This window comes from Indicator indicator, chromosome 7 (genome assembly GCF_027791375.1).
Source record: "Indicator indicator isolate 239-I01 chromosome 7, UM_Iind_1.1, whole genome shotgun sequence".
Lineage (NCBI taxonomy): Eukaryota > Metazoa > Chordata > Aves > Piciformes > Indicatoridae > Indicator > Indicator indicator.
In genome coordinates, this window is record NC_072016.1 from 35,957,370 (window position 1) to 35,983,894 (window position 26,525).

Here is a 26,525-nt window from a genome sequence, read left to right on the forward strand (position 1 = left end):
AGCAAAAAGGAGTATGGAGGATCACTAGCTCTGCAGAAAAATGTTCGTGTGGTGAGAGCTTTTGGTGCAAAGGCTGTGTCAGTAAAATAGGTGCTAGTGATTTCTGAATTGGTTGTGGGAGTGCTCTCTTCCTAGACACCGTTGACTGTTGTCAGTGTCCAGGGAATGAGGCATGCATTTAAGGAATGCCCCTTAGTGTTGCCTGTTCCATTATGCACTCACAATTATTCACAACTTCCCGTGGAGGCTGCTGCCGTGAGTGGATTTTTCAGAAACTTCTTATGCCCAAGCATAAAAACCATCTTTCCCATGTGACCAAGAAAAATGATGGGCATATGGTTCACATTATGAAATCCTATTTTTAAAAGATTGCTCACTGATTCTGTCTGGTTGGTTCGGGTGGGTTTGTTGTTGTTGTTGTTTTTAAGCAAAATGGGGGGAGGGGAAAGGGATCGAGCTCTTGGAGGGCTCCCATAGTGACTGTCTGGGAAGATGCCCTTCCTGGAGTGATGGCTCTGAGATGGCAGCTAAATAAAGGAGTGTTTTTTTGCTCCTTGCCCACACATCTGCCTGCCTGAAATTGCTCTTGCTTTCCACCATCCCACAGGAAGGGCTGGTATTCATCTCCCACGGGAGCCTCAGTGGGACTGTAGGTCCAGCTGGCTCCTGTCTCTGTCCCTGCCAGCCCCCCCATAGCTTCCCGTCAGTTAAGGCTGAGATTTGCTTTCTGATCAGCTTTTATTGCAGGCACAGTAGGGAGTTTTTAAACCTCCATAATCCAGCCTCTAGCTTCTTCTCCCCCCCTCCCAGTTATTTATGGCTCTTTGCTGAGGGTTTTCCCTTGGAGGACTGCCTGTGCTGCCAGCACAGGAGAGCCGTGCTGCCAGCATGACTAACCCTATTCCTGCCCGGGAGACAAAAAATGCTGGGCATTTTTTCCTTAGTTTTGGAAACTGTAGCACACAGGAGTGATTTTTTTTTTGTTCCAAAGGGAGGTTTAGACCCTGTCTCCCACACCTCCTGCCCCATGAGTCTCAGTGGTGAAGGTGGCCTCGATGCGACGTGACACGACATGACGAGATGCTCCCTGTGCAGGAGGGTCCAGCCCAATTATGTAAGGGCGCTGACAGCGCTCACTGGGTATTCACAGGAGGAAAAAGAGCCCTGGATCCTGTTTTCCCTGGCTGCTGAGGGCAGCACAGGGGCAGAGGTGGGGAGAACAGCGTGTTTGTCCAGTCCTGACTCTGCAAACACTGAAACCTGCATTCGCAACAGGGCTTTTGGTCAGGGGGGAATCCTTCAGCTCTGTTTTTGGGAGGAGGATGTGGCAGGGAGGCTTTGTAGAGGGGTGTTTAAATCGCAGAGTGAAATCTGACTGTGTGAATGATGTGTTAGTGTAGCTTTCACTGGGAGATCTGGGGAATCAGGCCTCTGAGTGGCAGCATGGCCTGCTGAGAGCTCAGCCTTGATAAGAGAAGGGTTTTTCTCTCCTCCCTTTAAAAGGGAATAACCTCATACTCTGACATCATGGCTTGACACACTCTGCTGAAAAAAAAGACATGGCAGGATTTGCTGTGGAGGGAGGGACCTTCCCACTCAGCCTGACACCAGCCTCTGCATCCATCCCCACAGCATCTGGGGCTGCAGAGAGGGCACATCCTGTCTAGGGCTTTGTTCTTGAAATGACACTGCTGACTGGCTGTGGTGGTTGCTGTGAGGGGGCTGTCAGCCTATTTGGGTGTCACAGGGATGTGGGGATGCTACTCTGTTGCAGAGAACCTGGGCTCATCTTTTCTTCTGCCATTTAGCTCTGTATCTGCACCATCACTTCCCAGGGCAGAGGTGTAGTATCGTTTCATATTGTTGCACTATAACTTCTCAGTGTCTGATGACTGTTTTGTTCTTCCTCTGCAAACGATGCACCAAACACTTCACAGCTTGTGCAGCCTCTGCCTGTGGCCCCCATGGTTTAGGCCTGCCTGGCCCCCCAGCCCTGCAGTTCAGGATCAGCCTGGGGAGCTGTGCCCAGCAGCCCCATCCATCCATGCCTTCCTCCCATGCTTGTGTAAATGCTTGGTCATGGTGGGAGGGCATCTGGCTTGAGGAGATAGTCTATCTTCGGTGCAGACCTTGACAATGTTCAGTAGAAGTACGTTCTGCAGGAGCAATTAGGTTGAAGCTGTTTTCATGGTCAGTTTAGGGTTTAATTACATTCTGATTGTCTCCATTTCCTCTGCAAATGACATTGTTCATCACTTCCTGTCTCCAGGTCCCCAGTATAAGGAACACTCATGTCCATGCCTTTCACATGGGGTGTTTTATCATGGCATTGGTCCTGTAAGACATAATGCCAGCTGGGAGAGGAGCTGAGCTTGCTCTCATGCCTCCTGAGAAGCAAAGGAGACACAAAAGCTTTGGCATAGAGATGGCAAAGGATTTAAAGTGAGGTGGCTTTTCCAGTATTGCCAAAGACAAAAAAATATGGGCAGGGTTTTATTTTCTTAGCCCTGTCAAGCTGCAAGCAAAAGTGATCCCAAAGGTGTGGCTTCAGTCTGAGCTGTTTGTAGAACCAAATTTATATGATAATGAAACAAGGCAAGAGTAGACTGGCAGCTGAGGTAAAAAGGGTGGGAAATGTGCATTTAGCAATAAGCCCCCAAGGCCAAGTTGTGTTTTTCAGGCATCAAAGCATCTCTCACTCTTCCTGATGTTGAAGATGGGTGTAATACTAGGGTAAGAAATATTATGGGAAAACTGGAACCACCTCCTTTTGTTCCAGGGAGGTAAAGAAAATTCCTGTCTTAGGAAGCCACAAGGGAGAAATCTATAACTTTTAATTTGACGTTTTGTCTTGAGGAGGAAGATGCTGCCTGCCCTAAACCAAATTCTACCTCTCCTGACCCTCTGGCTGTGATAGCTTTGGAGTGGGATAGGGAAAAATGTCTTCTGCCCAGAAATAATCTCTCAGTCTGGGACATAGCCCTGAAGGCACTGTGGCAAATCCTTCGCAATGAAAGGTTTTAACTAACAAGGCACCTCTGTGGACTGCAGTGACATTCACATCACCTCATCACAGCTGGGACCAGATACCAAAAGATAGATTTTTAGCTTCAGCTGGTTCCACTCATGAACAGTGGGGAGATGGGCTGGAGATGATGGTGTGAGGTTATGGACAAATGGGTTTTTGTGGAAAACGGGGCAGAATGATGTGAAACTGGGACTTGCCTTGGAAAGGCAGTAGGATGGAGTGGGCTTCAGCTCGTTATGGTCCTAGCACTTGCACATTTTCCTTGGTTTTGAGTCAAAAGCCAAGGCAAGCAGTGTGTGGCTGTGTTGTCAGCTTGGCCAGAGCCCCGGCGTCAAGCTGGAGCTAGGCGCTGTTCTTGCAATTGGAGAGAGATCTAAGGCTCCACTTGTGTACCCCAGGGCAGCCTTTCACTCCATGGTGGTGTTTGACTTTCTCCCCAGATTGATAAATACCTTTACGCCATGCGGCTCTCAGATGAAACGCTGATAGACGTCATGGCTCGCTTCAGGAGGGAGATGAAGAACGGCCTCTCCAGGGACTTCAACCCCACAGCTGCAGTGAAGATGCTTCCTACATTTGTCAGGTCCATTCCTGATGGGTCAGGTAAGGAGCTCAGTGTTGGTTTTCCGTAGTAAATGTGCTGTGCTTCGTGGGAAACCTGTTAAAAATACACCAAAGCACTACCACAAACAAGAGGAATTTGGGTTCTGGCAAGCCCAGAGAGCCCCTTTTGAAGACTCCCCTGTGTGTGCAGGTCTGTTCCCACAGATGCTGGAGGATTTTCTGATGCCTCTGTCAAATCCATTTTGCTGATGCCAATGGAAGAGCCCTTCTTAGTGATCAGTCCACTGACAGTCAGTACATTTATGCTGAGAGTTTGTCTGCCAGCTTCATACAGGAAGATTTTTGATTTATGCAGTTCATGCTGGTGATCTGGAGTCTTAACAAATAGAGTGGCTTTTAGTCACTGTTTGCTGTTTGACTCAGCATCTCTTCTCTCCCCTTTTCATCCCCCCAGGGGAAATCTGAACTCATATGTGCCGAATTTGAGTTTCCTGGCATTCGTTTTGCTTTTTGTAGCTACCTCTTGCAGACTCTGTCTTAGAGCAAACTTGCAGAATTCAAGGAGGCTGCAGTGTATGGCTCCAAAGATGCTGCTCTGGTGTCCTGAGGTTTTTCCATGGTTTTTCTGTGCTCACTGCACCTGATAAAACTGCCACAATGGGCTATCACAAACCAAAAATATGTGTTAGTGTTTGACACCAAAATTTATTTATTTTAGTGTTTATAAAAAAAAAACCACTATGTATATAGTATACAAATATAAACAGTATGTAGTAGTGTTTATTGTTTAGTTGTTACATTGGATTTCCTACTCATGTAGCATGAATTTGGTTAGCTGTGGTTTGATGCCTACCATAAATTATGTCCCCCTGTGCAGAAATTGTATAGTTTCAAGAACTGCATAACGCGGTTACCTGTTTTAAGCCATTCTTTGAGATAAAATCAGGATTTTATTGGGTAAAAAGAACATGAATCCTGGTGCTTTGTGTTGCTTGGTGCTGCCTGGCAGGTGTAAGTCTTTGGTAGATCTGCTTTGCTGTTGTTTTCTGCCACCTTAAACTTTTTAGTTGAAACGTGATTTTCTGTCAAAAAAAAAAATTACAACATAGGGAGAACAAACTTGAATCCTGAATTTCCCCAGTTCAGCACTGCTGGCCATGAAAACATGGTGTTGAAATTCACAGCCTGTTGAGAAAGCCAGAAGCTGCCACACAACTGGGTCATGGGCAGGGGTTCCTCTAAGGGTTTGCAGGTGAGGTGTCTTGAGGGCTTTTTGGTGGATTCCCAGCCTTCTTACTATCTCTGAAATCCTTGTGTTTTCTTTCACACCTGCTTGAGTTCAGCTAGTACAGAGTACAGCCTGAGTACCTGCTCAGTTCCCTGCTCCATCAGGCACTTCAAGTAAAGAAATCTGCACTGCCTGCAGCAAGTCAAATGGTTTTGCAGGTTGTTGCATGGCACAAACTAGGAACACTTTGTGATACTGTATGGCACAGGGCAAAAGGGATCTGTGCCCAGCCAGGAGAGGTGTGAGAGATTGCAGACTGCTGCTGGGGCTGAGCATGAGCCAGAGCAGTGGGTAGCCCTGCTGGAGCATAAGTGTGTCTGTTTGTTGAGGCATTCGTTTCAGATCATACGTTACTCACCTACTATTAAAAACAACCTGGTGTGTTGTGCTCAGAGTGCTCAGATCTTGATCCTGTGCCCATTTGGCTCCTGCTGGCCTCTCCAGGATAGGCATGCCGTGGGCAGTGTCTTTGCAACATGGATTAGAAGCAAGGCAGTGCTTTGCCCCAGACAATCTATGTATAACACGGTGGTAATCCGTGTATGCAGGTTATGAGCGTCCCTTTGGGTAGCTGTTAGAAATGTGGGTAAAACCATTTTGTTATGTCCCAGAAAAAGCATGTTCTGGCCCCAGCTATGAGCAATATTTGCTGTGGATGGGCACCATGGCATTTCTTTCCCTGACTCACCTGCATGTGCCTGCCACGTCCAGCTCAGCTGTCACATGTGTCCAGCCAGAGCAGATGTGGAGCCTCCTTCCCTCTTCCCCCAAAAGACTCTGGGACACCCTCGTGGTTGTGTCCATGTTGCAGTGCCCAAAGCATAGGTTCAGCCCCCAGCTGACAACACTTTCTGCCTTCAGCTGTCCCTCCATAAAAGCCAGAGGCTGAAAGCCTACCCTTTTCTCTGGCCTGTCTCTAATTACTGCCTTGCAAGCTCTTTCCTCTGAGTCTGATTATTATTATGAGAGCTGACTGGTCAGAAAACTACTGTTGTTTGCTTTCAGATCTGTGCTTGTGTACAAGGAGCTTTGGAGTAATAATTTTGCAGACTGTGGAGATGTTTGTGTTAGCAGGATTTTTTTTACTTCATTCAGAGTTAATTTATGAAAGCCACAGGGTTTTTTTGGTGGTGGTTTTTTTTTGTCCAGAGTGCCCAGAATGGTATCTCAGGCTGATTGAGAATACTCTCAGAGGATCTTCCTAAATTAATTTGCAGCAGGTTTGATTGCACCTTTGTGTTACAAAGCATAGCTTAAATGCTTCTATTTGGGTTTAATTCCTGAAGTAGATTGAAGGGAAACTGCTTTACAGTCTGTTCTGTTTTGTTTTTAACTGGAAAGGATAACTCTTGATGAATTTTACGTTGCCATAAGCTTGATGGTGCTAGAAATCAAACAGTGGTCTGATAATTTACTGCCAGGGAAGACACTTCTGAAGTGAAGTATTTGTTTGAGGTGTGTTCAGGCTTGAAAAAGGCCCATCTGGTCCAGTGTTGATTTTTCCATTATTTATTGAAGGTAATGGCTTGTATTTGACAAATGATGCTCATATGATAAAGCTTATTTGGGTATTTGGCTTAATGAGACACTTGAAGTAAATGTTTTGCTTCCGGTCTTGTTCCGGTGAAGGGGGTTCTGAGTTGCTCAATTTGTTATCCCGATCCCCGTAAAAGGAACCTCATCTACAGCCATGTTTTAAAGGACATTTGCGCTGGAGCAAAACAATGTTTGAAGCCATGCTGTTCAGAAGAAGGTGGGGAAGCACTGCAAGATCTGTATCTGAGCAGACTCGAAGTTTGCCCATGTCTTCAGCAGCAAGGAGGAAAAGTTGCAGTGCAGTAAAATGAGGAGGGTCGTTAGGAATTGTGGGCTTCCACTGTTGCTTTGCTATGTTCATCTCTATGGACCTTCTTGGTCTTTGTGGCTTCTTGCACGAGGGTGTTTTGTTTGCTGTAGGACCCTGCAACCTTGGAAAGCCATGAGGGCTTTTGCAGTGCCTTTGCTTCTCTTGGGCTGTTCCTGCTAGAGGTCCTGCCCTGAGGAATGCTAATCAGCTTTGCCAAGTGGGAGGGGGTTCTTGGAGATATGTGGGGTGATGAGGTGGAGCAGTTCATGAAGCCAGGCTTTAGGAGTTTTGATCTGAGATTGGGCAGGGCAATATCAGAAGCAAGGCTGGGTCTGGACATCCTTGTGGGTAAATTGTGTACCAAATATTGGCTCAGAGAGCTGAGTTGAAGTTTGAGGTGACACATCAAAAGGTATCAGTCTTCCCATCTGGTAGATGTCTTTCCATATTGGATTTAAGCAGAAATGAAAAAACAGTGATGTTGAGAATGACCTCCCCAAAGTGATAGTTTGAAGTTGGAAGGAAGGATGGAGAGGCCAAAGAGCACTGCAGGATGAGACTGGCAATACGTGTTGGCAGGGTGGGATGCGGACAAGGCAGTTTGTGCTGCCTATGGCATAGGACTCTTCTGACACTGCAGAAAGGGTCAGGTTGGTGAGGAAACCAGGATGAGAAAGCACTGTTCACCTCTGCTTCATCCCATTCTGAGCTGCCTCAGTGAGCCTGGGAATGCTGTGTGCAGACACAAATGCTTCCAAAACATGGATTAACTGCAGTCTGGCCATGCAGTCCTCTGTGACAAACTGTGCACACTGCTTCCCTAAATATTACCTTTTTTGCAAACCTTAATGATTGCTGCCTTTGTTTGCTCCCTCCTTGATAAGGTGAGATAGCACAAGTGGTTCAGTCAGGTATATTTGCCTTGCTCTCCAGGGGGTGCTGGAAGTGTCAGTCCTCATCTCAACCATGCATCCGTGTTGCCAGAGTCTGGAGTGGGGAAAGGGGAGTGGATTTGGCTTCAGACCTTTGAAATCCAAATCCCTCTCTACCACAGAGGGAGATGGAAGTATCCTAACTGTTTCCTTGGCTCCTGGGAAGTTATTTAGGAGCTCTGTGCAGGGGATCCCAACTTCTGAATAACTCTTGAGGCAGTGCAGTGGCACCCTGTGAGTTTTCAGGCTGTCGTTTCTGTGACTTGTGTTCTCTCACTGCAGTTTGCAGTGCAGGGGTGAAGTAAGTGGTTCCTGCTTTAACTACATCTGTGTGTAATTTGTTTTTAGGGTAGTGCACAGTCCAGCCACCATTCACTGCTATTTGCCAAAATGACCCAGGCTCATTTACAGCTAAAAGGCTGTACACTGTGAGTCCCTTCTTTTTGGATAAAGCCTTATTGCAGTTACATGTGTATATGTACATGAAGAAAAGGACTTGGGGGTGCTGGTGGATGAGAAGCTCAATACAAGCTGTCAGTGTGTGCTTGCAGGCCAGAAAGCCAATTGTATCCTGGGCTGCATCTAGAGAAACGTGGCTAGCAGGTTGAGGGAGGTGATTCTCCCCCTCTACTCCACTCTGGTGAGATCCCACCTGGAGCACTGTGTCCAGTTCTGGAGCCCCTATTACAAGAAGGATCTGGAGGTGCTGGAAGGTATCTGGAGAAGTGCCACAAGGATGATCAGAGTGCTGGAGCACCTCTCCTATGGAGACAGGCGGAGAGAGTTGGGGCTATTTGGAGACGAGAAGGCTCTGAGGAGATCTTACTGTGGCCTTCCAGTATCTGAAGGGAGCCTATGGGAAAGCTGGGGAGGGACTTGTTAGTGTGTTGGGTAGTGATAGGACTAAGGGGAATGGATCCAAGCTAGAGGAGGGGAGATTTAGATTAGACATCAGGAAGAAGTTCTTCCCCATGAGGGTGGTGAGACACTGGAACAGGTTGCCCAGAGAGGTGGTAGAAGCCTCATCCCTGGAAGTTTTTAAGGCCAGGCTGGATGTGGCTCTGGTCAACCTGCTGTAGTGTGAGGTGTCCCTGCCCATGGCAGGGGGATTGGAACTAGATGATGCTTGAGGTCTCTTCCAGCCCTGATGATTCTACATATCAGTAGTCGTTGGTGCTGCTGTTGCACCAATTTCATGTTAACTTGTAGGGAATCAGGTTGGTGCTTCACATGGATGTGCTGTAGTTAGTACTTCTTTGCTGTGTAGCCACTGGACCTTTCCCTATGTGTTATAAGACCTTGATGTTTCCCAGATCCGTGTTGCATACAATTTCTAATCACTGCTGTCTTGTTTTCCACATAGAGAAAGGAGATTTCATTGCACTGGATCTTGGAGGTTCTTATTTCCGAATCCTGCGGGTGAAGGTGTCACATGAAAAGAAGCAAACGGTACAAATGGAAAGTGAAATTTACAATACACCTGAAGATATCATGCATGGCAGTGGAACACGGGTAAGCACCTCTTCTTTATCATCATAGAACCACAGAACTGTTGAGGTTGGAAGAGACCTTTGAGATCATTAAGTCCAACTGCTCACCTGGAGTTCACCACAGTCCCACCGCTACTGCAACACTACTACCACTAAACCACATCTCTCAGCACCACATCCACATGTCTTTCATATCCCTCCAGGGATGGCTACTCTACCACCTCTCTGGGCACCCTGTTCCAGTGCCTGATAACCCTTTCTGTGAAGGAATTTTTCCTAATATCCAGCCTGAACCTCCCCTGGCACAACCTCAGGCTGTTTTATCTTTGTCCTGTCACTTATTGTGTGTGAGACCTACCCTCACCCTGCTCCACCCTCCTTTGAGGTAGTTGTAGAGGGCAATGAGATCTCCCTTCAGCCTCCTCTTTTGAAGACTAATCAGTTAGCTTGCTAAAGATTAGCTTACACTGCCAATTTAGAAAAACACCACGAAAATGGTCTTAGAGTCTTAAGAGTTGGACCTGCAGTGTTTACAGACTCAACTACAGCTCTTTGTAGACACCAAAACCAATTAGGGAGCAGCAGTTAGTGTGACAAAGCTTACATGGTGCTAAAAATCTGCTGTCATTGTGTGGCAGACTTTTGGCTGAGTTATGTGGGGAAAAATGGCCTAGAAGTAAAAATTCAAACTCCTATAGTAAATTACTTTCCACAAGGAGGAATGGACAGTGGGAAAACAACTTAGTCTTTAAAAGCAACAAGCGTGACCAGCCCTGGAATTGTAGTTCTAGATGAGGGATAGAAATACCCACAACAGCCACATACCTGTCCTGGCAGTCTGGGCACTCAGCATTCATGAGAAGTACAACTACATGAGAAAAATGACAGGAAGCTGATGGAATGTTTTGGCACAACCTCAGCCTAATTTTTGCTGAATAAATGATAGAGGGTTTGGGGTTTTTTTTGTTTGGATTTTTTTTTTTGTAGTTACTGTTTTTCTTTCAGTCTTCCATGTTCCAAGAATAGAAAATATTTGGATCCATTTGCTCACATTTCAGATCAGGTTCTTTGGAAGAATTTATTTTCTTCTTATGGTCAGGAAGTGGATCACAATGAAAATTTTACTGACAGATATGTCTCAGTATCAGTGAAGACAAACCAAGTTGTGTTCTTTGTTGGAACCAGCAAGTTTTTTACACTTCTTGGTCAAAGGAGGGGGCGTTAGGAGCATCAGACCTGCAGGAAACTTAGAACTTGTTTCAGAAGAATAAACACAAGAGGGAAAAAAAAGGAAAAGTTATGCAAACAGTAGTTCTATACCCTTAATATATTTTCTGTAGTCACCTTAATGCCTTTAACATATGTATCTAGTAACTGTCAGTGAGTGTAAGAAGACAATCAAAACTTGTAAGAAGCATTGACAGCAGTAAAATACCTTCCTTGTAAAGACTTTCCCTAATGTTGTTTGTTAGCTGGCCAAAAGGTCATGCAGTGGCTTTCCTATAAAACAGTTTTTGGAGGGGAGCTGAGCTGAGCTCCCTGTGGCTAGTGGAGCCAGGAAAGTTGGGTGGGCTTGCCCAGTGGCAGGTTTGGACTAATTGATATTTTTCAGCAGGTTTGGTATTGCTTGTCCATGAAAGAGTATCAAGAGCTGGAGAAAGAGGGGGCAAGTGTCTGTTCCTGGGAGTCAAGGCAGGCTGACTTAAGGAGAGACTTGGTGGAGAAGGAGAAGCCAGAAAAGGAGATGTCAAGTCTGCATTTTTTCCAGGGCTTTTTTATGCTTATGTTTTAATTTTTAAATAACCAAAGGCCATGGGAACCAGCAGCATGGAGCTCAGACTGATAGGCTTTGTCATGGCTTTTAGACTGAGTGGGAGGCAAACAAGGCTTCCACTTACCCTCAGAGGGACAGTTGCTCCCAGTATTTCAGTACTAGGAAAAGAAGAGGAGAACTAGAAGCATCATCAGAGATGCATCCAGGTTCAAAGTACCATGACAATATCTAGCCACGACTAAAACACCTTCTGTGAGGATTCACAGGGAAGCATGGCAGATGCCCAGGAGGTGCACAGGCAGGTGATGATTTGGTGCTTATGACTGATGTGTAGGGTTGAGGTTCTCTGAAATCTCTGAGCCAGGTTAGTGGAATACTTGGACTGAACTGCCCATGTCATGTAGGCTACTAAGATGATGTTTTTCAGCAAGCTGTGTCATTAACTTCAATGAGTTATACTCTCAAAGCCTAATACATAATCAGCTTATTGAAAGGATTGTGATTTATGGCTTCATGCCTCACTAGCACATTTTGATATTGCATTCAAACATCTATTTTTGCCCATCTGTTCAGGCACAGGCTGACAGCTTGGCTAGTCAGAGACAGTTCCCTGTCAGAGTCAAGGGCAAAACTCTCATTGACCTCAGTAGTGTAATAACAGGTCTAAAATTTGTAAGCAGCCTGTCTTCTGTGTCAGCATAGCAAATGGGAGCATGCCTGAAGCTTCATTTTGGTGGTGTTTGTTTCTGTCCTGCTGCCACTGGAGGTAGGTTATAGATTTGAGGCTGTTCTGAAGCTGTGGTTCCTTTGCTCCTTAAATCTTCCCAATCTGGGGGCTTGAGCTTGAGCTCAGATCTCCGGCTGCTTGCCAAATTTTGCTGGCTGCTGACCAAATGGATCCTTGTGGAGATTTCTTGGAGCCTGACCTGAACAGGCAACTTCATGGCCAGAGGAAGTAACGAAGCCTGATATCATATTGCTCAGCATCTCGTGGTTATATTGATTCAGGTCTATAAAGGTATAAAACCTGGCTGGTCCTTTCCTCTTGGCTGTGCTGTCCACTCTGTCTCTATGATGCAATATTGGGTTCACACCATTGCCTGCTCCACACCTGTGGGTGGGCAGGAAGTTGGATTTATCCTTAAGTCACTTTTCCCTGCTTGAATGAAATGTGTAGGTACTTTGTAATATGGCTTCTGCTGTCTTGTAAAGAGGTTTTGGGCATTTGCAAGGTTTGGATGCCAGTCTGGGCACAGGCACGTACAGATGTTTCCTTGAGTCCCCTTGGGGAGAAATCTTACTGCTGCCAAGGGTGGGAAAATTGATAAAAGTCCTCTTGAGCAGTGCCTTCCCCTGTGCTTTGTTATCAGCTGCTGCACAATCAGCCCACGCACTACTGACCAGACACTGCTGCTGTACCATCAAGAATGTGGCTAACAGTGACCTGTGCTTGCCTGTGCAGGCTGCAGCATGGGTCCCACTGCTTGCCCAGAATCCTACTGACTCCTGGGGCATTGCTTGCAGCAAGCCTGCATGCAACTCACAGTAGGTCATGCCAGGACTGCATGGACAAACACCAGCAGGCGAATGGACTTTCTGGAGTGCAATGGGAATGCTGAGGCATCTTCTCAGCTGGACTTGCAAAGCAGGTCCTGTCTCTTCCCTTTGCAGTTGTGGCTCATTGCATGAGAGGGGTTTATGTAGCAACATCCACAGTCAATATTTCTGCTTCCTGCTCTGTGACTTCCTGAGGGGTTTCAGGTTAGCCCTTGATTATCATTTGTAATCCTGGGAGCAGCTGAAAGTTTAGTAGGATTGAGTGTTTAGTTAAGATACTTTGAGATGAAAAGCATAATAAAGCCATATGCCTCTGCTCCTCCTGGAGACCTTGTCATACTTTATTACTTAGCTGTAGTTCATTTTTCCTTAACTCTGTTTCCTCTCTCTCTCATCATCAGGGCTGAAAACAGTCCTACAGAGGTGCAGCAGTGTAGGTAGCTTTCCCATGCTGTTTCACTGCAAATGTCCTTGATTTGTCCAGGACAATGAATGACAACATTTTCTCTGGAAAACTACTGTACTTCTGTTTAATCAAATCTGACCTCATTTTGTGACTGGGTTTAAGATCCTCTGTTAAATTGTAACACCTCCCCACACACACACTTTTTGACCTGCTTTGAGTAGCAAAATATTCTTTAAGTTTTTGGTAATTGTGCTTAATAAAGCTGTGCAGGCTAATTGCAACCAACAGATAGCTTTTTGTACTCCCTCCCAATTATCTCCCAGTCTTCTGGGCAGTTCTCCTGGTCTAGTCCCACCAGTGCTGCAGACAGGGTTGGGGTTTGTTTGGGGTTTATTTTGTTTTGCTTTGTTTTGTTTGGGGGGGGGGGTGGTGGTGGTGGTGTTTTTGTTTGGTTTTTTTTTTTCCCAGGGAGTGAATAGTGAAGCACCATTTACCTTCTGGTGCAGGTGGTGACTTGTTAATAAATAGTTTGACATCTATTTGTGGTATGGGTCAGTACAAGGCACGTTTGACTTCTTGACACTTGTAGATACAAATGTGTATTTTTGTTGCTTCAGTTGCCAGGGCTTGACTTGGGCTTCAGTGTTGGAAGCTACCTGGGCTTTGAGTGTTGCAAATTTCCCGATGGGCTTTCCAGATAGCTTGATTGAAGAGACATCCCTTCCCTTCATGCCCACAAGCTTCCTGGCATGCCTGGCTGGTGGGCACACATGATGTCATTGTCCCAGGGTGCCATCAAGGTCAGAATTGGTGGCTGCAAGCCTGGTGCAGCCTGTCTGCATAGTTCAGCCTTAGCAAAACAATGCATAAAATGTGCCCATTTCGGGTTGTTTCCCAGAACATGTGAAATATTTGGACAAATCCCCTGGGTTTCCTTTTTTGTTTGTTTGTTGTGTGCTTTAGGAATAGATTTGAGAAAGAATGTCCTTTTGGGTGGCTCCTGCAAAGCACTGGCTTCTCTGATCTCAGCAGTGCTCGAGTGAAGTAAATGTTGATCTTTTCTGTGCAGCTGTAGAGTGCTCAACCTGGTGTGGGACTGGATCCCCATGTTCTTTGGAGCTGCTGCTACTTGTTACTGCAAGTTTAAAAGAGCATTTTTGTTCTCATCAGATGTTAAATGGAAGGGTTATGGCAGGCTGGAGAGCCACATGATGTCTGTTTCAGGAAAAGCATTTTTGTATGAGTGTAAATGGAGAATGCACTCAATGATTTGTCATTAAAGGAGTTATGCACTGCCAGAGAGCATTTTCATTGCTTTGTCATTCAAATATCTTTTAAAATTTGGAGCAGAGATTTCCCCCCTCACCCAGCTGCAGCTTTCATACGTAGTTTGAAGTGTTTTCTTCCTGAAACTGTGTTTCTAATCACATTGGTTTCACACCTTGTTCTTTCCTGCAGCTTTTTGATCACGTTGCTGAATGCCTGGGAGACTTTATGGAGAAACAACAAATCAAAGACAAGAAACTGCCAGTCGGGTTTACGTTTTCTTTCCCTTGTCGACAATCCAAGCTAGATGAGGTAAGAAGATGTCACAATATTCTTAACTATGCAGAAGAGCTAGGATGTAATTAAAGCACTGCCATGAAAGCAGTGTCGTGGGCAGGTCTCATTTTGGGGATAAATGAGTGCTGTGTTTCACTGTCAGACTTAATGTTTGTGTTTGCGTTCAGCCTGGCGTTAACAGATGAGGAAGCAGGCGTCTGATGTTTCGTAGGAGCTCTTCAAGTGTTGTGGTTTACCATGTGAACACAGAGGTGGTTTTTCTTGCCTCCTGTGCAGCCTTTTTCACCTCTCCATGGGGTTTTAACTGGTGTAACCCAGCCTGGCAGCTGAGATTTTCCTGACCTTCACAAGTGTGTGTGCACCGATGCGGATCAGGGTCTCCCTCCTGAGCACCGGGGGATCATCAGGGCACCTGGAAGCACCATGCTTTACAAAGGGATGGCAATAACCATGTGTGAAGTGACAGATGAGATTCCCGTGACAAGGCTGCCACGAAATTTTCCTCCTTTTGCTCATTATCTCACCAATGACTCAGCAGCCTCCTGGTGCAGCATCGCTATGGTGACGATGTAGCAAATTAGTGCAGGAAAGTGAAATGCAGGCACAGCACTGAGTGGCTGCACTGTTAAAGCACGGCCTGCTTTTCTAGCTTGCAGGTCTCTAGGTTAGCCTGGTGCAACAGCTCCCCAGATGCTGGTGCTGAGGAGGGCCAGATGAGACAAGATTTTTATTACATTTCATACTCCTTGAGCAATGCTGAAAGATGAAATCAGGGTGCTTACTAACTCGGGGTCTGAATGTAGTTAAGAACAGAATGCTGCCTTGTCCTGAATCAGTTTTGGTAAGGTTCTCCAGTCTAGCTGTGGTGCATGGTAAGGCTCAGGCTGCTGACTGCAGCGGAGTCATGCTGGGGATGTGGTTGTGAACCTGAGTTGCTCTCTAGGTAGTTATTTAGCTGCATGATACATGTTTGTGTGCTGGTTTGCTCAAGCCAGCTGGGATGCAATCATGCTTATGTGGGGCAGGGGCAGGCAGGTAGCATGTGGGATGGCCTGGGGACACCTATAGAGACTTGGAGATGAGCAATGGCAGAGTGGAGCAGAATAGTAAGAGACAAGGAAGAGTGTCTCTTACTGAAAAAACCAAAACAACAAAAAACCCCTCTCTTCCTGAGAGTTTTTGTGATATTTCAGGCATCTGATATATATGCTTTTCTGGATTATGTGGGCCAGATTTATTCCTGGATTGCTGCTTCTGTGAGGCTGTGCTTGCCTGGGTGCTGATTTCCTGTGCTTGGTGAGCAGAAGGAGGCAGGGTTGTCCTTGACTTCTCCAAGGGTCACAAGGTGGCACCGCACGGTTGGGTCCTGCTCAACCCTACTGCACTCCAAGGGCTCCTCCCTGCTGCCAAGGCCTTGCTGGCAAAGCCAGAAGTCCTGCCAGGCTGAGATGAGCTGCTCTTTGCCAGTGTGGTTTTTCCAGCCTCCTGAATTTGCACAGGACAACAGGCCATTTAAAGCTGTGCCTGCAGAGCGGGCTTTGCCCCTGCTTTCCCTGTGCTGCAGCACAGGGCTTTGCTGGGTTTCTAAATGATGCTAATGAGAGCAGCACAGTGATAAAACTTCATGAGTTTGTGGTAGAGTGATAGGAGGATGCCTCTTGGTCTGGAAAGAACTGCCCTGACCTGTCTGTCTGCTATTGCTGTCCGAGTTGGGAGGACAATGTGTACAAGATGCGTGGTTGGTTTTGAAGCTGAAATATGGGCAAACATACACCTGGGCAGTGGCTGCTTGTGCCTGTTAGGCTTCAGCTTTTCTCTTTTGTAGCTTCCTGGACTCCTGTTGTGATAGAGGTGGATATTGTGATGCATATGACAAGCTGAGCTGGTTTGAGACATCTTTCCTGTTGATTGCTGTCTGCGCTCTTTCCTTCCTTTTGTTGTTCTTTACTTACATCCTGAACACTCTGGATCAGCCAGGCATTATCTACATTGAAAATGTAGTGGTGGATATGTGGGTCATTTATAGCAGTTGGCAGATAAGGAATTCCATACCATGAGGGTGGTGGAACACTGGAACAGGTTGCCTAGTGAGAAGGTTGAGGCCCAGTCCCTGGAGATATGCAAGATGAAGCTCAACAGGGCTCTGGGCAACCTGCTCTGGTTGAGGATGTCCCTGCTGACTGCAGAGGGAATTGGACTAAATGACCTTTAGAGGTCCCTTCCAAGCCAAACCTTTCTATGATTCTATGGTTTCCTTTTGGATCTGTGCTGTTACTTGGGGACATAACATTGTTGTCTTTCAGTATTCCCATTTGCCTGAACCCATGGACATGATCCTACAGTGAAACAAGCCCCGAGAGCTGGGGAGTTCAGGCAGCAAACATGCTGCAGCCCAGTCCTGGATGCACAAACATCACATCCCTCCTCTTTCCTCAGTCCTGCACTGTCAGCTTTTTCTGAAAGCAGTTGATTTCCATGACCCAAAAGGATTAAATGGTTTTCCAAGAAAAAACATTTAAAAGGGAGTGAAAGGGAGAGGAGCAGGCTGAAAGTGCAAAATGCAAGCAAACCGTTTTCTGGCAAGGGAGGAGAAAACAATTTCCCACCTTTCAGCTTACTGTAATGAGAATCAAGGACTGCTGGCTGTCTCAGGTTGGATTGGTTAGGTCAGATAAGCAAAGAGACATGAAGATGTGTTTGAGGTAGAAAATGTTGGTTTTAAGGAGAGAAAAATAAAATGGTCAGTTTGTGTCTTTCAGTGGCATCCTGTTGAATATTGCTCTCTTGTTTTGCCCCAGGGTATTCTGATAACCTGGACAAAGCGCTTCAAAGCAAGCGGAGTGGAGGGAGCAGATGTCGTGAGGCTGCTTAACAAGGCCATCAAGAAACGTGGGGTGAGTTGTCCTTCATTCTTTTTGTAACTGCACTCTGGTGTTTCTTTGCCAGGGACCACTCTTCATGTCACTCACCTCAGCATGTGATCTGAGTGATGGTGCAGCTCTGCTTTCATGCATGAGGATCACAGAATCAGTATGGTTGGAAAAGGCTTTTAAGATCATCAGATCCAACCATTACCTAACTCTGCCAGAGCTACTGCTACACCATATCCTCGACCACCATATCTGGACAGCTTTTAAACACATCCTGGGATGTCAGTTCAACCACTTCCCTGGGCAGCCTGCACCAGGCTTTGATAACCCAGTTTTTCATGTATGGGTTTGTCATTTTCTGGGAAAATGGAGCAACATCAGAGCTGCTGTGTGAAAGCTGCGATTTTCCTCCTAGCACAAAATGGAGTTACTGTGGTGTGGTTTGCAACTACCAACCATCAGCAATTTTACCACTCTTCAAACCCAGAAAGTGCTGTGTGACAGTGCTGCAGCTTTTCTACGACACCAACATGTCTCATTCCTCAGAAACTGCTTCTCATGGCCTGGGCTCAGCTGAGTTGTGCAGCTGCCTTGCTTGGGAGCAGGAGAGGAGCAGAGTAGAAGAGAATGGGGGTGTATTAGAAGGGATGTGGTTAGTAGGTCGAGAGATGTTCTCCTTCCCATCTACTCTGCTCTGGTGAGGCCTCACCTGGAATACTGTGTCCAGTTATGGGCCCCTCAGTTCAAGAGGGATGGGGAGCTACTAGAGAGAGTCCAGTGCAGAGCCACAAAGATGATTAAAGAAGTGATCTGAGTGATCATAAGTAAAATCTTCCTTATGATGAGAGACTGAGGGATCTGGGGCTCTTTAGCTTGGAGAGCAGGAGCCTGAGGGGTGACCTCATTCATGTTTATAAGTATGTAAAGCGTGAGTGCCCAGAGAATGGAGCCAGGCTCTGCTGGGTGATGACCAGTGACAGAACAAGGGGCAATGGGTGGAAGTTGAGGCATAGGAATTTCCATGGAAACATGAGGAAAAATTTTGTCACTGTGAGGGCTACAGAACACTGGAACAGGCTGCCCAGAGGTGTGTGCTGGTTTGGGGCCAGACAGATCGTCTCTTGCCCCGAAAGGGACAAAAGAATGAGACTCACACAAACGGATTGGAGAGTGATGGAAAGTTTAAATGGAAAAGCAATTGGTGAGGCTACAAAAAAAAAAACCCTACAAACTACTAAGCATAGTGACAAAGAGTATCCCAAAGCGTACAGAACCCCTCACAGAATTCCCAAAGCTTCCCAATCCTTCCCTTCTTCCCACCTGAGGGTAAACCCAAACCCCCCCAGGGCTCTTTCTTCCCCCTCCCACTGCTAGGCAAGTCTCAGGCTGGCCAGGTCTGAGACTGCCCCCCCCTCCATTCTCCTCCTGGCATTAGGCCTAGACAGGCCTAAGAGGCCTTGAGGATACTCCCCCGGCATTACCCGATAAGAGAGGACATCTCCCGTGGGAGCAGAGAGGGAAGAAAGAGGAAGAGAATGACTTTGCAGATGGCCTTATAGGGTGCAGGATTTATGGGTAGAAATACGTTCTTTCCTGTGTCCACCCCTGTGGGTGGGCACCCAGGACACCAGAGGTGTATCTCATGCGGCAGTGGCAGGGGGCACCCAGCCTAAACTGCCACAAGGTGTTGTGGAGTCTCCCTCTCTGGAGACATTCAAACCCTGCCTGGATGTGTTCCTGTGTGATCTGGTGTAGGTGATTCTGGCAGGGGGTTGGACTGTGGATGATCTTTTGAGGTTCCTTTCATCCCCTAACGTTCTGTGATTTCAGGCTCAGTGAGCCTTGGTGGCTCCCTGCCAGTTACTCACTGCTGATTTTATGGAGGGTGAAGGTGACCGGGTTGCTAATTTAAACAAAAAAGGCTCTGAGCATGAGATGGAATGAATTTGGGTTTGTGATGCTTGCAGCAGGTGATATGGTGATTACTTCAGCGTCCAAACTAATCAGAAACTGTGCTGCATTTGCTCTGTTTGGGCAGTTGTGGACTCCTAATCAAGCCTGGGTTTTACTGTCACCAAACAGCATTACTATAGTCAGTTAATGTTATTGGACTGGTATCAGGTAGAATAACACACTGAAGGAGCTGGAAAGGAATGAGTGCATGTCATGTAGACAGCTTATTAAATTGCATTATTTACTTACATTTGTGTACTAAACTGTTCACTTGAAATAAAACTCCTAGATGTTTTAAGTGACTTCTGTGAGAAATCTGCAGCTTGGAAAGCAGGTCAAGAGAGGTGATTCTGCCCCTTTGCCCCCACTCTTGTGAGACCCCCACCTCAAATACTGGATCCAGTTCTGGTGTCTCCATCATGAGAAGGACACAGAGCTGTTGGAGTGAGTCCAGAGGAAGGCCACAAAGATAATCCAAGGGCCGGAGACCTCTGCTGTGAGGATAGGCTGAGGGAGTTGGGGTTGCTCAGCCTAGAGAAGACTCTGGGGGGACCTTATAGCTGCCTTCCAATACCTGAACGGATCCTACAGGAAGGCTGGAAAGGGACTTTTTGTAAGGGTTGCTAGCAACAGGACAAGGGGGAATGGTTTGAATCTGAGGGAGAGTAGGCTTAGATTGGATCTTAGGAAGAAGTTCTTCAATATGAGGGTGGTCAGACTCTGGAATAGGTTGCCCAGGCAGGCTGTAAATGCCCCACCCTGGCTGTGTTCAAGGCCAGGTTGGATAAGGCCTTGAGCAACCTGTTTGAGAGGCATCCCTGCCCACGGTGGGGAAGTTGGAGTCTCTAAGGCCATTCTATGATTTTTTTGGACTGACTCCTCAAGCAGCTGCTTCAAACTACTCCTTGATATTTAACTGCAGAGCTGCTCCCTCCCTCATGTAGAGCCCTTTTCTTTCCTGCCTGAGGGTGTTTATGTGAGAGCAGCTCCTTGCTGCTTTCTAGAATGAGGCTACTACTGCTTTGTGGATTGCCTGGTGAATTAATCAGCTCCCACTGTCTTCTCGGGTACGTGGGATAGGGAACCAGCAGATGGAACAGGTGATGTTTGAACAGATGAGCTGTGGTATTCAGACCAGTTATTGGTTTCCTGTTCCTTCTGAAATTAGTTGGTCTAAGCAAACTTTAGCAGAGAAGCCATATGGTCCAACTCATGTTTGGTTCCTCCGTCAGGACTACGACGCAGATATCATGGCTGTGGTGAACGACACCGTGGGGACAATGATGACCTGTGGCTTTGATGACCAGCGCTGCGAAGTTGGCTTGATCATTGGTAACACACCTTGCTGCTGCAGCAGCAGCACACACGTGCTGCTTTTCTCCCTTTGCCTGGCCTCTTTGGTTAGCACCTTCTGATATCCTTTCCCTAAAGGCACTGGCACCAACGCCTGTTACATGGAGGAGATGCGGCACATCGACCTGGTGGAAGGGGACGAGGGCAGGATGTGCATTAACACGGAGTGGGGGGCCTTTGGAGATGATGGCTCGCTAGAGGACATCAGGACCGAGTTTGATCGAGAGATTGACCGCGGATCCCTTAATCCTGGGAAGCAGCTGTGAGTGAGGCAGTTGTTTGTGAGCTTTGCTGTTTTTGTTTTCCATGCTGGGCTCTCCTTCCGCTTGGGTTATGGAGTCAGTCTCTTCTCGCAGGCAACCAGCATCGGAACAAGAGGACACAGTCTTAGGCTGTGCAGGGGAAAGTTTAGGCTTGATCTTAGAAAGAAGTTCTTCACAGAAGGAAGGATTGCCCATTGGAATGGGCTGCCCAGGGAAGGGGTGGGATCAATGTCCCTGGAGGTGTTTAAGAAAAGACTGGGTGAGGCATTTAGTGCCATGGTCTAGTTGATCAGTTAGGCTTGGGTGATCGGTTGGACTTGATGATCTTGGAGGTCTCTTCCAACCTGGTTGATTCTGTGACCTTGCCCAGGGCTGAGGCAAAGAGGCAGACTGCAGGCTGTACTGGGTGGATGGTGGCAGAGCTGGGCTTTGCCTCCCAGCGCTGCCTTGGGATGCATGGGTGACTGCTTCTGTCCTCTCCTGCAGGTTTGAGAAGATGGTCAGCGGACTGTACATGGGGGAGCTGGTAAGGCTCATCTTGGTGAAGATGGCCAAGGAGGGGCTGCTTTTTGAGGGGAGAATCACCCCTGAGCTCCTCACCAAAGGGAAGTTTGAGACAAAGCACGTTTCTGCCATAGAAAAGTGAGTACCTCACCCTTTTCACCCTGAGTTTCACAGTGACTCTGAATGCTAATTTTCCAGCATCTTTTTGCTTTGTGGAGAGATACACTGCGTTGGGTTTAGCTGGCATCATCCAGCACAGGTGCAGAGCTGGCATGTGGGCACCCCCAGCAGACAGTCTGTGACTTCCCCACTGATATTACTCTCCGTCCCTCTCATGTTGGGAGGAACTCTGAAAGCCTACCGGTCCCTGCAGCGACAGGGTATGCACCGTGCTGCTTCTTGCCCTGCTCATGAAACTCAGATGCTCAGGATGGGAGTGACTTGGCTTAGTGCCTCTGAGCAAATAGTTGTGTTGCTCCTTGCTGTATCCACGGGACTGCTGGGCAGGAGGAAAACAAGCATGACAAGGCAGAGCATTCAGGCCCGTAGGCAGCACCGGGCGCTGCAAGGCGACCTCTGAGCTATGCGCCAGTTGGTTTCTCATGGTGTCATCACCCCTTTGGTCAGTACTTACTGGCTCTCCCATCCCCCCTTGGAGATTTTAAAATTCACATCACTAGGATAGTTTGTGCTGTAGTCACTGTGCTGGCTTTTCACAGGATCACAGGACGTTAGGGGTTGGAAGGGACCTCCAGAGATCAGTGAGTTCAAACCCCCTGCCAGAGCAGGACTTTAGAATCTAGCACAGGTCACACAGGAATGCATCCAGATGGGTCTTGAAAGTCTCCAGAGGAGACTCCACAACCTCTCTCGACAGCCTGTTCCAGTGCTCTGTGACCCTCCCAGTGAAGAAGTTCCTCCTCCTGTTGAGGTGGAACCTCCTGTGCTGTGGTTTGTATCCATTGCCCCTTGCCCTATCACAGGGTACAATGGAGAAGAGCCTGTCCTCTCCCTCTTGCCACCCAGCCCTCAGACATCTATAAACATTTATTAAATCCCCTCTCAGTCTTCTCTTCTCCAGATTAAACAGCCCCAGGGTTCTCAGCCTCTCCTCATAAGGCAGTGCTCAAGTCCCTTAATCATCCTGGTAGCTCTCCGTTGGACTCTCTCCAGCAGATCCCTGTCCCTCTTGAACTGGGGAGCCCAAAACTGGGTGCAGTGTTCCAGGTGAGGTCTCACCAGGGCAGAGTAGAGGGGAAGGAGAACCTCCCTCGATCTGCTGGTCACACTCCTCTCAATGCACCCCAGGATTCCATTGGCCTTCTTGGCCGTAAGAGCACATTGCTGACCCATGCAGAACTGGTTGTCCACCAGGACGCCCAGGTCCTTCTCCACAGGGCTGCTCTACCGCAAATCACCTCCTAACCTGTACTGGCACAATCTATTACTCCTTCCCTTTTTGAAATGCTGCTGAGTTGGGTGCAGATGTTTAGAGGTGCTGATGGTGATTGCTAGTGCAACACCAAGGGAACAGCATCTTCTACAATGCCTGTTGTCCCTTGCCCTGTTTACTCCAGTCCCTGTAGGCTGTCTTATCTGAACTCCTTTCCATTAAATGTGTGTTCATTCCTCTTCACCACAGAGGTTTGTGTAATGAACCAATGTCATGGTGAACACCAATGAGAAAAAATGCAGTTAGAGAAGAATTTACTTAAGAGCAAAATTTGCCCTGAAATGCCACCTCACTTCCTGAAGAGCACTTCGGTTATAAGTAGGGGGCACATCCCTGTGCAGCTTCCAATTTCTAGCCTGTGCTGGCAAGATGCAGGAGTCCTTAAAAAGATATGTGGGGTGCAGTTAGTAATGACAAGATATATTCCTTGTGTTTTTGTCTGGGAGCTGGACATGCATAAGCTTGCCAGAAGTTTTGCTGGGTGCCAATGAGGAAAAATACAGTGCAAGAGGCAGAAATTTAGTGAGGCTGTAAAAGGGTGAAAAAAAGACCCATTAGGATGAAATCACTTGGAAAAACCTTTGCTTGGGGTTTTGTTTTTCACTGAATTTATTGAGACATGAGCAAGTGAGTGTGGGATTGGGTATACTCTCAGGTCTGTGCTGGATTGTGGGGTTGGTGCTTTCTGATCCAAAGAGAAGCTGTTTGAAGGTTAAAGTGTCAGTTGAAAATGCATTTAATTCCTCCAACCCTGTAAAAGTGCTTGGAAGTTGCTAATCTTCAGGGGCATGCACTGAAGGAGCTGTCATGAGGTTGCTGTTCTGCTTTGGGTCTGGTGCTGCTGGACCAATTGCAGCTCCAAGCAAATGTTGTGTTCCTGGGGGATGCCCCAGCTCCACAGGATGGGGCTGGTCCTGGTTCTATGCTTCCTGCATTCACTTTCAGAGTGCAGGAGGCTCACTGGGTACAAGATTTGGTCTGATCATCTGGTGCAACCAAAATGTGGGCTGCTTTGGAGAGGAGCTGGCACACAGTAATGACTGGACAGACTTTCAGTGACATGATTTACCTCTGGTCTTGTAGGAAATGAACTTAAAGGAGGATAAGCTCTTGGGTACCTATGGGAGTAATCCTGCCCATAGTGGGGCTGCTGCAGTAGCTGGAATTGCATGGTTTGTAGGTAGTATGTTTGCACCAGGCTTCAATACAGAGCTGCTGCTATTTGAATGAAAGCCTACTTAAAGCGTTTTATAAGCCTCATGGAGCTTCATCGTCAGGATGCCTAAGAAGTCCAGAGGAGGTCACAAAAGTGATCTGTGGGCTGGAACCCCTCTGCTATAGGGACAGGCTAGTAGAGTTTGGGATGTGCAGCCTGAAGAAGAGAAGGCTCCAGAGAGACCTTCTTGTGGCATTTCAGTACTTAAAGGGGCTGATCAGAAAGGTGGGCACAGACTCTTCACCAGGTCCTGTTGTGACAGGACAAGGGATGATTGTTTTAAAGATTTATGTCTATAGGGAAGATATTTTTTATGATGAGGCTGGTGAGACACTGGCACAGGTTGCCTAGATAAGTGGTAAATGGCCTGTCCCTGGAACCATTGCAGGTCAGGTTGGTTGAGGCTCTGAGCAACCTGCTCTAGTTGAAGATATCCCTGCTCAGTGCAGTAGAGTTGGACTAAACGACCTTAAATGTCCCTTCCAACCCCAAACATTCCATTATTAAATCTTTTCTCAAACCACAGGCCGAGATACCCATCACTGAATGTGCATCAGTCCTGCATTTTATAGCTCCCCCACTAAGCAGCAGCCTTCGCTGCTCTCTCTTTGCAGGAGCAAAGAAGGTTTGAACAAAGCCAAAGAAATTCTGACCCGCCTGGGGGTGGAGCCATCCCACGAGGACTGCATTGCCGTCCAGCACGTCTGCACCATCGTGTCCTTCCGCTCAGCCAACCTGGTAGCCTCTACCCTGGGTGCCATCCTCAACCAGCTGCGGGACAACAAAGGGGTCGGCCGCCTCCGGACCACTGTGGGGGTCGATGGCTCCCTCTACAAGATGCATCCACAGTGAGTCCCTCTGCTCTTGCTCTTTAATGCTCATCACCATCCGTGGCCTCTGATTGGCAAAGGGTCAAGCATGTAACCCCAGGATGGTCACCCAGGCATGTGGTTTGGGTGTGAGATGAGGACTAGGAGTTTGGTCTGAGATGGGGAGCTTAGTGGACAGGAGAGATGTGTGTAAAGGAAGAAATGTGTGTAAGGGATTTTAAAACACCACCACCACCACAGAGAAAAGAAGCAAAACTCTGAGTAATTGGAAACTGCAATATCAGTGAAAATTTTGGTGGTTTGAGATCTGAAGGGACCTCAACAGACCTCTTGGAAGAAGAGTTTCTTTGTACAGAATACTACTTTGTGCCCATGGGGTGGGCTTTGAGGAGACCTGTGTTAATTCACCTTGATCTCCATTTTCCATTTAAACTCAGTTGTTCTGAAAATAACTGTGCTGAACCCTCTTTTTTGCAGTCTTTTCTAGAGATATACTGGGAAAACAGGGAAAAAATGGTGCCTTACACTTCTTGTAACCCTTTAAAAAGTTTGTCTTGATTGTCCCCATCTTGAAAGTTACATTTGTAATCAAAGAGCTGGTTAGATTCATGTAGAAATCAGAGAAGAATTTGAGCTTTTCAGCTGTGGGTGTACCTAGTCCTGGAAACAGGGTTTGGTGTGAGTATTGGTGTTAAAAATAATCCCAGTGCCCAAGCCCTAATGGTGTGGGTGTTTGGGAGTGGCTGCTGGCCTGTGTGTGCTGGGAGAGCAGCACCTGTGTCAGGATTTCCAATCTCAGAATGAAGAAATGAAAGAAACAGGTGGTTTATGTACCCGTGGAAGGTGGCTTTTATTTACTAAATAGTAACTAGTGATAAGCAGTTAGTTTCCAGTCTCAACTGGAGGCTTTAGCTGTGGGTACCAAAGGGGAGCAGAAGCACAGCATAACAGGACATACCTTGGCATTAGAGCTGATTGGGAGGGCTGAGTGTTGTTTCTGAGGAAAAGGTTGAAAGGAGAAATCTGTTTAAAGTTTCACTTTCAGTGTCTCTTCATTTTGCTGAAAACAGCCTTTTCTTTGGTTGAAATCTTGGCAAACAAAACTGTTTCCAGGAGTGCTCTTTTGCCTAGCTTTCCCAAATGAACAGGTCTGGGCTGTGTTCACAGAATCACAGAATGTTAGGGGGCTGGAAGGGACCTCGAGAGATCATCTAGTCCAACCCCCCCTGCCAGAGCAGGATCACCTATACCAGATCACACAGGAACTCATCCAGGCGGGTCTTGAATACCTCCAGAGAGGGAGACTCCACAACCCCTCTGGGTAGCGCATTCCTGTTAAGGTAACATGTGTGGGCAGTTGTTGGTTTTGAGCTGTTTCCCCACTCCATCTCAAGCACTGAGTTCAGGACAGCTTGATGACCCCAGGAGAGCATTGGAACCAGGGGGTTTCTTTCATCTAGGATCAGGTTCAGGGGATGAGGCTCTGATACTTCCCCCTGCTTTTGCTGGCTTCTCTTAGAAGTTCAGGAGGAAAGAGGCCGTAGGGAAGAACTGCTTTTCTCTGACAGTTGTCCTGTTTGGGAGGCAGTAGCTGGTTTGGCGGTGACGAGGCTCCCCGCTCCTCTCACGGTCGAC

General features: G+C 47.2%; 1 protein-coding gene across 2 annotated transcripts in view; it reads left to right on the forward strand.

Moving 5' to 3' along the window:
* The window catches only part of HK1 (hexokinase 1), a 43,274-nt gene that overhangs the window by 3,698 nt on the left and 13,051 nt on the right, over positions 1-26,525 (forward strand). The window contains exons 2-9 of one of the 2 annotated variants that reach the window (XM_054382187.1): positions 3,469-3,631; positions 9,022-9,170; positions 14,344-14,463; positions 17,247-17,342; positions 20,504-20,603; positions 20,703-20,886; positions 21,374-21,529; positions 24,675-24,908. In XM_054382187.1, coding sequence (XP_054238162.1) covers positions 3,469-3,631; positions 9,022-9,170; positions 14,344-14,463; positions 17,247-17,342; positions 20,504-20,603; positions 20,703-20,886; positions 21,374-21,529; positions 24,675-24,908 — 1,202 coding nt within the window. The remainder of the gene's footprint in view (positions 1-3,468; positions 3,632-9,021; positions 9,171-14,343; positions 14,464-17,246; positions 17,343-20,503; positions 20,604-20,702; positions 20,887-21,373; positions 21,530-24,674; positions 24,909-26,525) is intronic. The other variant, XM_054382188.1, reaches the window with a different exon arrangement.